Source organism: Leuresthes tenuis, unplaced genomic scaffold, assembly GCF_036924035.1.
Source record: "Leuresthes tenuis unplaced genomic scaffold, fLeuTen1.0.hap1 SCAF_19, whole genome shotgun sequence".
NCBI lineage: Eukaryota > Metazoa > Chordata > Actinopteri > Atheriniformes > Atherinopsidae > Leuresthes > Leuresthes tenuis.
This window is the reverse complement of record NW_027325373.1, coordinates 18060938-18074560: the sequence shown is the minus strand read 5'-3', so window position 1 is coordinate 18074560 and position 13623 is coordinate 18060938. Positions and strand designations below refer to the sequence as shown.

The window sequence follows — 13623 nt, the reverse complement described above, 5'->3', positions numbered from 1 at the left end:
TCCTGTAAAGCAACTGTTGCTTTGTGAAACATCAGCTGACTAAATTCCCTGTTTTTTGCAGTATTTTAAAACGCAATAGAAATGCAGATAAGACCGAAGGAAATTTTAATCACCAGGACAATTTACAGATATTAGTTTCTGAAACCTTTCGGTTTCTGAAAGTTCTGGATTGAAATTGCTTTGATGGCCCAGCCTTGTTAAGCTGTAAAAATAGCTTACTGTTTAACAAAGCTAGGACTTGGCTCGGGCCTGGTAGTAATCACTAAAGGAAGTTGAATGATTTGTGGATATCTTCTCCCAGAAGAGTTTTTGGAATTTTTGAAAATAATGCTACTTTAGCTCATTTCACACTGGACAAAAAGGGGGGAAAAAACACTAACACCCACTAACATGTGCCTTTTGCTACTTTGAGAAAGAATAAAGACAATTTTGAGTCAGTAATTTGCTGGTATTTATTGACTCATCTCTATTTGACAGTTTTATTTGCTAATTTTAGTGTAGAAAGAGTATGAAACTGATTTTAGACAGAAAAAAACCCCCAACACTCGCACCTGCTAATATCTAAATTTCGAGTGCTATGTGAAAGTTTAATCCTCATTCAGTCTGCGTTGAATGACTCCGCAGAAATAGCAGATATTTATAGGCTCCATCTCCAATTTGGCAGTGTTACAAAGACAAGACTCCAAATTTTTTAGAATTTTTTTTAGAAATTTTGCTGTGTTTCGAGCTGCAAGAGTTAAGTTACTTTTACTTTTATTGGCACACTTAGATAATAACCTCCTTGTGGCGACTGGCAATGGGAAAGAAGGCCGTCACCTGCTATAAGTGGATGTATGCTACTGTACATGCTAGTTTTGATGTAAAAAGCCCTGTTTACAGTAGTAAAAAAAACAACACGTGCTAACATCTAGTTTTTGAGTGCAATTAGAAAAGGTTTAATCTTTATTTAGTCTTGCATCAAATGCAGTAGTATTGGGTATTTATCGGCTCCAGCTCCGATCAGCATTTATGTGAACACAACATCCATCTGGTTCCACACTCTGCTATGCTCAGGGATTCAAGAAAGGGCTCCACTCATGTTTTTATATGTAAAAACATGCATTTACTGACTGTAATGTCTCACATGGAGGCTCTGAAACTGACAGCAATAACTCTCCATCAAAGATATTGATCAGTTTTATGTGACTGCAGGATTGCTGGCAGTTTACTAGATAAACTAGCCAAATTTCCTCATTGATTATCAGAGACAAAGCCTGTAGGATATATGATATTTCCATTAATTCATGTTGTTGTAATTAGACGCTTACTACCTTGGGTGTAGTGGGGATTTCGGGACTGGTTCTGAATAAATTGTAGCCTTCAGAGCTTTGATGATAAACAAGCAGTGGGAAATGATTGGATTGCTTCATCAGACCACTGATGATATCTTGGACTTGTTTAGCATCATACAGTTACAGTTTTGATGCCAAGTGTTTTTGCTGGTCCGTTTCAAAGGACTGCTTACAGTTATGGAGACCAACCGGATCAGTTAAAACGGTGTGACTGCCTCATTTAAAAATCCAGAACCAGTGTAGCGTTTAGTCGCCTTAATTCAAGAGAGAACAATAAAAAAACAGAATCTGAAGCAGCAGTGGAAGAGCATAAACTCAGTGTTCCCCTTACTGTCCTGCTGCTCAGTGGACTGTAGAATCCGGATTTCCTGATCGCTGTTTTTTACGTCATTTATAAACAATCTTGAATGTTTTATTGTGTTTTAATATCACCGTCTGGCATTTATAGGTCTCTCTCAAAACAGTGTGTTTAAATATCATTTAGAGCGCCTTACGTAAATACCGTTCGGGATTTGGAAACGCTGTTAAGCTCCAAAGAGCGTTCACAAACACAGACTGCTCTTCAAAGCAGCATTTATATACTAGACTTGTGAAATCAGGAGAGAAAACGGAGACAAACGGAGTGATCTGTGCAGATAAACTGTTTCTTTCACTCTATATAGATAATAAACTAGAAAGAGGTCCAAAATATGTTGGAAGAGATATTTAAAAACACCTAATGATTCGGTTAAGTATCGTCCCTTTTTTTAAGGTTTTTATATATCAAACAAGAGGCCGTCTCCACACCATGAAGATGGCTTCCATGACGTAAATCTACACCTGCTTAGAGCAGGAGGGGCAGTAGGTCAAATGTTATACTTAACTGAGTATACGTGTGTGTGTAAAGCTGTGTGTGTTTCTTTTTGTATTTTAAATGTAATTTAAGAGAACTGGTCTCTCAAATCATGATTATGAGTTTGTGGAAGGTGTTGCTTGTGCTGGAGGACGAATGAGAAGAGACATATTGCTTTAGCCGTTTGCTCTCAGCAGTCGCCGCCTCACTGATTAGGCAGTCGGAGTGAGCACCTGCCCTGAACCGCCACTCAAACCGCTTTGGTTGAAAAGAGGCATTTCAGATGCAAGTTCTTGATAAGATTTTAACATCGCTGCGTTATTTTTGCACAGATAAAAAGGTGAACGACTGGAAATGTGGTGGAAACGCGGCTTTAGATGTTTGTTTCCCCTCGTTGTGGCACGGGGGCTGGTGTGAGGCTGCGGCGGGGTTGAAGGAGTTAAGTTTGGTTGCTATGAGGAGCACAGAGCTGTATTATGCAAGCTGCGAAGAGCAGACAGAGAGAGCCAGGAAGTGCATTACAGAATGCTGAGCTCAGGGCTTTGGATCGCCGCCAATCTCGCACTCCTGCATGTGCACACTCACTCAGCTGAGGGCATACTGATTTTTCCAGCAGCACATCGGCCTCCTTCCTCCTCTCGAGTCACTGTTTCTCTTTCTGTTACGTCAGAGGTTCAGCTGTGGGTTAGGCATGACCCGGGCAGGGCGGCCTAACTGAGCGCGCCGCCCGTGTGTCTGCATGTGCGTTTTAAAAGACAGGATGTGGACGTGTGGCTGTGTGAAGTGTGGTCCGGAGAGCGTGGGCTCGGCCGGAAAAGCAGCAATAAGAACTGAAACGACGCTCTCTTTATTTCTATACAAGTTTCACTCTCGGTTATTGTCTCCTTCCGCCCTTTTTGATTTCTCCCTGATGTGTGTGTGTGTGTGTGTGTGTGTGACACGCGGCAGCAGCACATCTGCAAAGAAACACCTACTCAGTTTACAACGTTCTTCCACCCAGCAGGGGTGATATGTGTCAGCTATGTGCTGTGTGTCACATACATGAGAACGTTTGAGCAAAGTGGAAATCAAACCTGCCGGCTAATGTTCCAGTGTGTGCTACTTTTCGTGCACCTGCATTTTCAGACCCGTTTAACATTGAAAACATCAACATCTGGCTAAATTCAACCATCGAGGAATGAACGCAATCTGAGCTTTTTGAACTTCCATGAAGGGAGGATTTGCTGCAACTTTGTGCCTATTAAATTGGCAGCTTGCTGTAAATTCCTGTCATTTTATCAGATTTTCTTTTTTTTGCCAGCAGTCACGTGTATCTTTACAGCTGCTGTCATGAATCTAAAGGTTGTGGCATGAAAATATGTTGCCCTATCTGAGTGCTATAGATAGAGCCGCACATGCTGATAGCAGAGCATCGGTGCCCCGTGCTGCTTTGATCTGTCCATACAGCTTTTATCCATCATTTGTTTCCAGCTGTCCAGTCTCTATTTGTTCATAGATAAACCTCTGACTGGACTGTTCTTCGGCGAAGTTGTGCGTTCTCTGTCATATCAGTGGAATCAACAACGTTAGAGGGTGCTCTTTTATCTGTTTTTTATTTAGTGGAATTTTGCTGGCAGATGTGGCAGCGAAGTACCACCAGACATCCAGAATACCAGGCTTTGCTTTGTAAATTTTCCTGGTGTATAAAAGAGGTGGTATGAATATCAGGAGGACTGATATCTGGCCAGATGTTGATGTTGGTGGTCCACAAATTCTCTTGTAGGTCGAAAAAATAGTTGTTGGGTCGCGACTTGTTGAATGTTTTTGCTACTCGAAGGGGCATTCCCTCTATTGTCTGTTTGTTTTATGATATAATGTCTCCTCTTTTTCCAATTTACATTTTCAGGGTTAAATTTCTCCTATAGCGTGTACAGAGGCGAACATTTTCAAAGCACAGTCTTTCTTTATGAATAGTAGACTGTATGTTGCACCTCTGAGGGATTCTGTGGGGGGTGCTGCAGGAGTACAAGGTACTGGAGTTGTTTTTGTGGGCTCCTGTATAACTAAAATAAGAGCTGTGTCCACATTCTTGGCTGTAAACAGCTGGTTTACAGTGCATGTTGGACTCCACCAGGCCTGCCTCTTATCACAGATCTTGTTTGTGGGTTTCATGGACAGGATCTGAAGGTGTAGTCAAGGGGAGGAAGGCATCTGGTTTGGGAACCTCAGGATCGCATCTCTGCTTTTTGCTGATGATGTGGTTCTGTTGGCTTCTTCAAGCCGAGACCTTCAGCTGCACTGGAGCGGTTCACAGCTGAGTGTGAATCAGTTGGGATGGAGGTCAAATCCAAGGCCGTGGTTTTCAACCGGAAAAGAGTGGAGTGTACCCTCCCTGTCGGGGATGAGTCTCTGCCTCAGACAGAGGAGTTTAAGTATCTCTGGATCTTGTTCGTGAATAATGGTGAGTTGGATCAAGAGATGCACAGATGGATTGGGGGTTTCGTCAGCTGTAGTGAGGGCGCTGCTCCGGTCCGTTGTGGTAAAGAGGGAGCTGAGTCGGAAAGAGAAGCTTTCAATTTACTGGTCCATCTTTGTTCTAACCCTGACCTATAGTCACAGATCTGGGTAGTGACCGAAATAATGAGGTTGTGGATACAAGTGGCTGAAATGAGTTTACTCCTGAGGGTGGCTGGGCTCAGCCTTAGAGATAGAGGGAGGAGCTCGGAGTAGGGCCACTGCTGCTCCTCCACCTCGAAAAGAGTCAGATGAGGTGATTCGTCTGGTTAGGATGCCCTCTGGTCACCTACCTTTTGAAGGATTTCTTGGCACGTCAATCTGGGAGGAGGCCCGAGGCAGACCCAGAACTCACTGGATGGATTATATGTCCCATCTGGCCTGGAAGCGCCTCAGGATCCTCCAGGAGGTGCTGGAGAGTGTCGCTGGGGAGAGGGATGTCTGAGTTTCCTTCCTGAACCTGTTGCCTCCGTGACCTGACCTCACATATGTGGAAGATAACGAATGGGTGGATATTGCGTTATTGTGTGTATGCGCCTGGCCCATAATTACGACCAGATTTATTTATTTCATGTTTTGCATAAAGTCTGGAAGCAGGTGGAAAACGATCCTCCCACCAGAGCTCACTACTAACTTTTTAGATTAATCTGTGGCTAAACTTTACTTTGAATTGTTTGAAAAGAAGTATGAAACCTTCTAAAGACGCTGAACTATTCCTTTAACATCAGTTCATGAGCGATTTATGTGCTGACAGCAAACGTTATATATGGGCTTGTTTTAATATGTGAACAGCCAGCACTCGTCCCGTTTAAAACTCCCCCGTAGACAGATTTGACAGAAGGTCGGATCTTTGACGCATTTTTCCATTTTCTTTGGCTCAGATGAGCATCTAATAATGCTGCCTGTCATCTGTCACTGTCTGGCATTGTGGCTTATCAGCCTCTCGTTTGGCCACCGTACATGTTTTTCAGTTTGTGTGACAGCATGATGCAAGAAGCACATCGTGCTCCTGTGATTCAGGACTAAATAAGTAGTTGTTCTGGCTTTGTGTGTCTTTGTTGGACAAGGAGAAACAAACTGTGGGTGTCAGAATGACTGTATGAGCTCCACATAGTGAAACTGAAACAGCACAAGCTGAATGTAGATGATAAACTATTTGTATGAGCTCAGCTCTGACCAAGCTTCTGAAACCATCTGTTCTCCCACTAACCCCGTCAGATTGCCTGTTACAGAAGAATTTTGCCTATGAAGTACTTCTTGAATTGTCATAATTTGCCAAAAACGCTTCCATCTGCTGTGTCTCTCTAAATTTGACACAATATTTAAACCTCACGCCCACGTATGGCTTCTCTGTTTTCAAATCAGAGTTTGTTCAAACAGTCGTGTGTTATGTTGTGTATTTACCTTTGAAAATTAAAGCTCAAATCCACATAAAAATGTTCTTTATTTCAAACTCACCTATAGGTTTTTGCTTTTAGAGGGTCACAGTACAACGGTCAGACCCTGTGCATGTGGTCAGTGCTGACTGGTAAGCACAGGAGGTGTTGTGAAAGGGAAATTAAAAGGAAATGAGAATGTTTAGGTCTCCACGCTGCCTTTTCACCCTGCCAACACTTCACTGAAATTTCAGTTGAACTATAGAATAAGAGCTGAATCAAGAAGTAAAGATGCAGAAGTAAAACATAAAAAGTGTGCTTTAGAGTGATGACCCTTCAGTGACTCTCGACACAACTTGAAGCTCTCTGAAGATTTACCGAAAGATTTGGCATTCTGCTGCTGATTATTTTGTCATTTTCAACCTCATAATCGCATCATTTTCACAAAATAAACTTTCTGTACACCGCTTCCTTAGTTCAAAACTCCCGATGCACCCCCCCATTTATTTATATTTTACCTCAATGCAGACAGACTTTCTTGTAATCTTTTATTTTGAGCAATAGTTCTTCAGGTTTTCTGAAGGTTTTTCTTTGAACATTGGCTGCTTGTTTCTTTTCTTTTCTTTTTTTTTTTTTTTTTTTAAACTAATTTTCAGTCCAGTTCTTGTGTTTTTTGTTAGTTAAGCCACTTAACTCTGACCTATGAGTCATTAAAGCATAAAAAAAGGCTCCTAACTCAAGGGATGAACCAGTGTTGTGTCGATACATAACAGATAACGTAGCAAAGAACCAGTTTTTATTGTATCTTTAGACACTTTGTTACCAGCAGCCTGTCACAAAGACACACAATTTATTCCCATTTCTTCAATTTCATCTATGAAAAACATGAAAGTTAACAGTTTGTCAGACAGAAAATAGTATTTTTGCTCCAACAAGGTGATTCCCAAAGAGCTATTATCTGAAAACTTGGCATATCTCAGCATGGTGTGCAGTGTGTCCTTAAAACATTTGAGGAAACTGGACAAGTGGAGGACAAAAGAAGAAGTGTCAGGCCTAAAAAACTATCTACAGCAGATGAACAGTATCTGAAAGTGATGTCCTTAAGAAAGAGGAAAAAATCCAGCAAAGACCTGAAACAGGACCTGAGAGATGCATCTGGACCTTCAGCTGATCCATCTACTGTTGGCCCAAGCCTCATCAGAAATGGTCTCCATGGAAGGGTGGCTGTCAAGAAGCCATTCTTAAGGAAGGGAAACCGGGAGAAAAGGCTGAGCTATGCCAAATGACACAAGAAGTGGACTGAAAATCAGTGGCAGCAGGTCATATGGAGGGATGAATCCTCCCCAGAGTCCGGACCTCAACATTATTGAAGCAGTGTGGGATCATCTTGACAGAGAACAGAACAAAAGGCAGCCAACATCCAAAGAAGAGCTTTGGGATGTCCTTAAAGAAGCCTGGAGAACTATTCCTGAAGACTACTTAAAGAAATGACAGAAAGCTTGTCTAAGAGGGTTCAGGCTGTGTTGGAGAATAAAGGAGCTCAGACCAAATATGGACTTTAGAGCTGGTTCGAATTATAAAAACTGCTGCATTTATTTTTATGTTTGCACACATGAGACTTAAAATTAAAATAATAATAACGATAATTTTAGTTGTAGTTGAAGTTTTATTTGCACGACTTTCTTGACACTCAAGGACACTGCATTAATCAATCAAACATAATAAAATCAGTAATAAGAGAAAAGAAAGAAAAGAGTTGAAAGAGAAAATGTAGGACAGAGTAGTATCATGGAGGTGTTATTGGGGTGAAGGGGAAACTAAAGGTGTGGATTTGGTGCCAATGAGAACAGGCACCAAATCCACAGTGTGGAGTTGGGCTTGCTGCAAAGGTAGAGCTGGGTGTCATCTGCAAAGTAGTGCAAAATTGGATATTTAATTTAAATGGATATTTAGAATATTGCCATGGGGGGAGAAGGTAGGTGATGGAGAGGAAGGGCCTCAGGACAGAGCCCTGGGGTACATCTGTAGTGACTGGACAGGGATCGGATTTGAACTGAGTGTGGCCTGAGAGATAAGAATGGAACCATTCAAAGGGCGTGAGAGTGACACGTGAAGTTAAAAAGTACCTGATGCAGATCTTTGTTGCACTCCCTCTCTGGGGATTTGTTTTCAGACGAGTGTATCGGATAAATGTTCGCAAAGTTGTTCATGTTTGGTTGAGTTGAAAAAGAGATGAGCAACTGAGCCAAAAGAACTGTTCATCCGAGATTGAGTGTGTAAATAAACAACTGGTTCTTAATTTGAACAATATATCGATATGTCGTTGCTGTTTCAAGGGTGTTTCAGCTGCCCCCTGCTTGCCAAACTAATATCTACTTTCCATTTACCTCCTCTTTGCAGTGATGTTGACATTTGCAGTTAATTTACCAATGAAACAAGCAGCTTGTTAACCACAATGTTAAATTGTAGTTGTAAGATTTTACTGTTTCTCTCACAGCGAAATGTGTGATGTGTACGTAAAGGGCATTTCAAGACATTTAAACCTCTGAAAATGTTCAGTTTACTGATAAATGTGGGTCAGTTTAAGCCATTAGCAGCATTCTGATGCAGAAAATGGGTTCATTCATCATTTTATTAAATAAAAAAGACACAAATTGTGGGCATTTCTGATGATTAACATTCACCGTCTGTTTTTGTGCAGGTTTTCACCTGAGCGGAACCGTGCGGGAGCCGGCCACGTCCTCTGAGCCGGAGCTGGTGTGCAACGTGAGCGTCAGCTTCGACCGCTGCAAAATCACCTCGGTAACGTGCAGCTGCGGCAACAAGGACATCTTCTACTGCGCCCACGTGGTGGCGCTCTCGCTGTACAGAGTACGGAAACCCGAGCAGGTCAAACTGCGCCTGCCCATCTCAGAGACTCTTTTCCAAATGAACAGAGATCAGCTGCAGAAATTTGTTCAGTATCTGATCACGGTGCATCACACCGAGGTGCTGCCGACGGCGCAGAAGCTCGCGGATGAAATTTTGTCCCAGAACTCGGAGATCAACCAGGTCCACGGTGAGTGTGGCGTCTGCCGGCAGCTGGTTGTGATTTTCAGGCTGAATTTAAAAAGCAAATGCTGTATTCTGGATGCTTGTGTTCCTCTCGAGCTCCAGGCTGTAACCTAAACCTGAAGCCCTGTAAAATGAACAGAAAAGTCCTCACTGCAGACTTTGGTCCTCATAGAGATAAAAGTACAAGCCTACAACACAGATCAGGTACACACACTGAAGCTGGACAAAGTACTTTGACTCTAAGAGTTACACATTCAGTTTTTAAACAGCTGTTTCCATACGAATATTCAGTAAATGGTTTACAAGTGAGCTTACTTACTTATTGAGCACTTAATAGCTTCTCAGGTGAACATCACAGGAAGATAATTATAAAAATATTTTGTATTTCTACACGTCAGTCGATCATAATATGATCACAGTTTTATTTCTATAGTTTAAAAGCAGCAAGATTGAGCAAAGTGCTTTACAGAAGTAGTTAATTCATTGATCAGTAAAATCAAATATAACAAAATAAAATAGACAAAACAGAAGCTAGAACAAAGATAATTAATTAAAAGCATAAAAAAAAGTGAATGAGCTGGCTGCCAAACCATTTAAAACTTTAAAAGTAAGTAAAATAAGGACTGCAAGCAAAAGAGCTGCTGTAAACCAGACAGTGATGAAGGCATGAAGACGTTTTTGAGGTATTTTGGGGGAAGATAAAATTGTGTTTTTGGTAATTTGATGTAACTGCTAAAAACTGGTCTTGATGACCCTCTGCTTAATATCGGAGAGACTTGTTGTGATATGAGGGCTGCAAAAAATATTTAGGTTGGTGGTAAGTGTCAAAGTAACGTGCACATGGATGCCAGGATGCAGGTTTTCCCAATATACATCACTGTGTTACTCAGTTTACCTGCCGGTGGTTATAACAAGAGTTTAAAAATACACGAGAAAAACAAGACTAACTAAAGCAGATATAACACAGGAAGGGAATGTCATAAAAAGAGCAGATAAAAGGTGTGAAATGAAGCAATAAAATGAAACCAGATAAGATTACAACAAGCTCAGTGGAATGAGCCAAATGTGATGGGAACGAGACGGAAGAGTTTCAGCACATCTGCAGCTCTTTGGGAGTTGACTTCACATTAAAGCAGCTTTTTTTTTTTTTTTTTCCTGATTCGTACGAGCTCCAGGGACAGAAAGCGTAACTTTACCAGATGATCTGGGGCGAGAGGGGGTCAGGTGGTTTGAAATGTCTCACAGCTGATGGGTGAATTCACAATTTTCCTTTTGGAAGCTGTTTTCATAGCGAATGCTCTAAAACACAAAATACCTGATTGTTACATTCCTTTATTTGCACATTTTTACACCACAAAGCGAACTGAAGCTCACGTCGACATCTGAAACTACACTAGATGACCTCATTTTTAATCAAAGTAGAAGAAATTTGGAAGATTTTTTAACTTAAACCTGTACATTTTCCATATTTGTTGCTTGTTTGTTGCAAATAACTTAAAAATGACCAAATCTTTCCATGTCTAACCAGCCTGAATGCCGTAGAAAGAGGTTGTTGAAATTGTTTTCAGTTGGCTGATAGCTTCATCCCTGCACCATGTGGTGGTGATTTTTGTGGTACTTTTAGAGCTTAAAATCCTTTTTATTTTCCTTTAGACGCATTTTACACCCCTTTGTTTGGTGTCATTTGGAGCGCTATACAGCATAATCACTTGCCATGTGTCTAAAATAACAATAGAAGGAGTAAAAACTACTCATTTGGGTGCTGCACAGGAAATTAGCTTTTTTATGTTTTGATTGACTAATTGTGCTTTTTATTGTACAAGTCTGTTAATGTCCTGTAGCATAAATGATTCATGCTGTTTGTAGATTACATAACTTACAGTACCATCTTCCCGTGGATTTATGGCCTCATGGTGGTTGTACGCACCTTAATTTAGGCTTAATTTTCTCCATATCTTCTTAAATATATCCTCGTTCTCTGAGGAAAATGGTTTAACCTTTTCTGCTGGAATCTTTTGGATTTAATCCTCCCTGGAGATGCTCATGCAGGCTGGTTATTCTTGCTGGGTTTATCCTGTTGGTCAGTGTTTATGCTTAACCAGCATTGAATTAAAGCATTAATGCAAAAGGTGGACTACTTTATATGCTGATGTGAGGATATCCATGCATACTACTCTCAAAGAATAACAATTTAGACAAATATTTGCATTTTCTGCTGCTTTTCTGCTTTTCACCACGTTTTAGAGACACCTATTGTAGTTTTAGAGTAGATTTTCCAAGATAATTTGATGTTGTGATGATTTTCTCACTGATTTTTAATGTCGTTGGCTGCAGGAGCTCCAGACCCGACGGCGGGGGCGAGCGTGGACGACGAGAACTGCTGGCATCTGGACGAGGAGCAAGTCCAGGAACAGGTCAAGCTCTTCCTCTCCCAGGGCGGGTACCATGGCTCGGGAAAGCAGCTCAACTTACTGTTCAGCAAGGTAACAACTCACGAACCACGTCACCTCTCTTTATTGTTGCCTCCTTGTTGGTGAGATTATGTCTCATACAAATGAGACAATCAAAATGGCCGCTACTGAGGAAAAACAAGGAGTTCCACAGGGATCTGTATTGGGTTTCTTAGTATTTACACTTTATATTGAGTTTTTTATGCAGTCTTCCATCTATATAGCTCCTCATTAACTAAAAAAACTTAATGTGTTTTATATTCAAGATAACGGGTGCCTCAGAGACTGGTAATGGGTTTCCTTTCTATTTTTCATTAGAGTCTCCTTTAAAACGAGCTTTTCACAGTGATGGGATATCATTTCTAAGAAGAATTTTGTTAATTTTTTCTGTGTATTTGCATTAGAACGCATCTACACTAATAATAGAAAGCAGCCACAGCAACTGCAGAGCGTCTTTGTTGACTTTTTGTAAAGTTCTGGTTGGCTGTACGATTGTAAGGTAGGCAAGAGCATGGTGGGCAACAACTTGCTAATATAACTCAGACAGATGTAGGATGAAAGGATGAAAATAAAGGTTAATCGTTTTGGCACTTTTTGCTTAATCAATCTTCCTTCTCTTTTTTAAGCTAAAGAAACTAAATACAGTAAGATTCATAATACAGCTGCTGTTTCACCTCGCGTTCACGTTAGCAACCGCCTCCGTTCTCAGTGTAACTGCTCACATACCTGCACCTAAATGAATACGTTTATATGATATAAATATGTGATATAAATACATGTTTCTGCTTTAAATTTAAACTACATTATGTTAAGCTTGTGTTAATTTGGCTATTTATTTACTTTGCCGCATAGTTTTGTAACAATTTTATTTGTTATTTTCATTGGAATTAATTTCTTTCTTTGTTATTTTGTTTCTATGTTAGTTTCCCTTAATTTGATCTATTTATGATCTATTTTAAAATGTATTCAGTAATTTATTTATTTATAGATGTATTTACTTCTCTGTTATTTCCCTGGGCCCATTTATTTCTATGTTTCCTTTTTCCTGTATACATTTCTGCCTCATTATGCTTATTAGGATGACTTATTTTAGTAGCATTTATTATCATATGTATATATATTTGAATATTTGTGTGTTTATTTCTTATTTTGGCAGTCTGTCCTCCATGAACTTATTTTCAGACTAAACTTATATTTACACTTAACCCATATTCCCCCGTCTCTGCAGGTGAGAGAGATGCTGAAGATGAGGGACTCCAACGGCGCTCGCATGTTATCGCTGATCACAGAGCAGTTCATGGGCGACCCCAGACTGGCGCTGTGGAGGCAACAGGGGACCACCATGACTGACAAGTACCGGCAGCTGTGGGATGAACTAGGTACAGTGATAACAGGCAAACACACAGATGTTCAGGCAGATGAAGCTGTTTCCTTAAAGGCACAAAACAACTTTTATTTATGGGGTTAAATAGTAAAAAATCACGATAAATGTGCTTTAAAAGTGATTTCAAAGACCCAAACCAAAAGTCTAAGAGCCATGACTATAAGCACTTCTGGACCTTCTGGAACATCTGGAAAGTCATGGAGCAGGTGGGAATAGCTGTAAAACTCAACCACTGTAACATTGCTAGCATTTAGATCTGGTATTTATGCAAGTTTACAAGAATTTTAGGTACTTGCAATCTGGGGGATCCTGGGGGATTCCTGAAGGGGGATAACAGCTAACAGTTACTCAAATTGTAAAAATTTAACAGCGGCTCAGCAACATTGTCGATTATTTTGCCATTGCATCAAATCACCGCTCACTTTGTCTCTCATTTTCTCAACCGAACAACGTCCGTGTTGCTCCAGCTACTGAGCTGTGGCTCACAGATCTGCTGGTCCAATCCCAAAACAACAACTACAAGGCAGCAAAAATGAGTTGGTACGAAAATGAAGACAACAGCGAGCCTTTTTTCTTGGCAAATAAGAGGATATCTTTCTGATAAGGGATGCAGAACAGACATGGAGCAGAAGTAAATGCCCACAAGGAAGATATCCAACAAGTCTGATATGACACATGCGTTGTTTAAAAAAATAAATCTACA

The 13623-nt window shown here is 40.7% G+C and overlaps 1 protein-coding gene across 2 annotated transcripts in view; it reads left to right on the top strand.

Annotated features, from left to right (window-relative positions):
* Positions 1–13623, top strand: part of zswim6 (zinc finger, SWIM-type containing 6) — a 61253-nt gene that overhangs the window by 21744 nt on the left and 25886 nt on the right. For both annotated transcript variants that reach the window (XM_072372092.1, XM_072372091.1), the window contains exons 2-4: positions 8734–9090; positions 11421–11569; positions 12765–12915. In XM_072372092.1, the coding sequence (XP_072228193.1) occupies positions 8734–9090; positions 11421–11569; positions 12765–12915 (657 nt within the window). The remainder of the gene's footprint in view (positions 1–8733; positions 9091–11420; positions 11570–12764; positions 12916–13623) is intronic.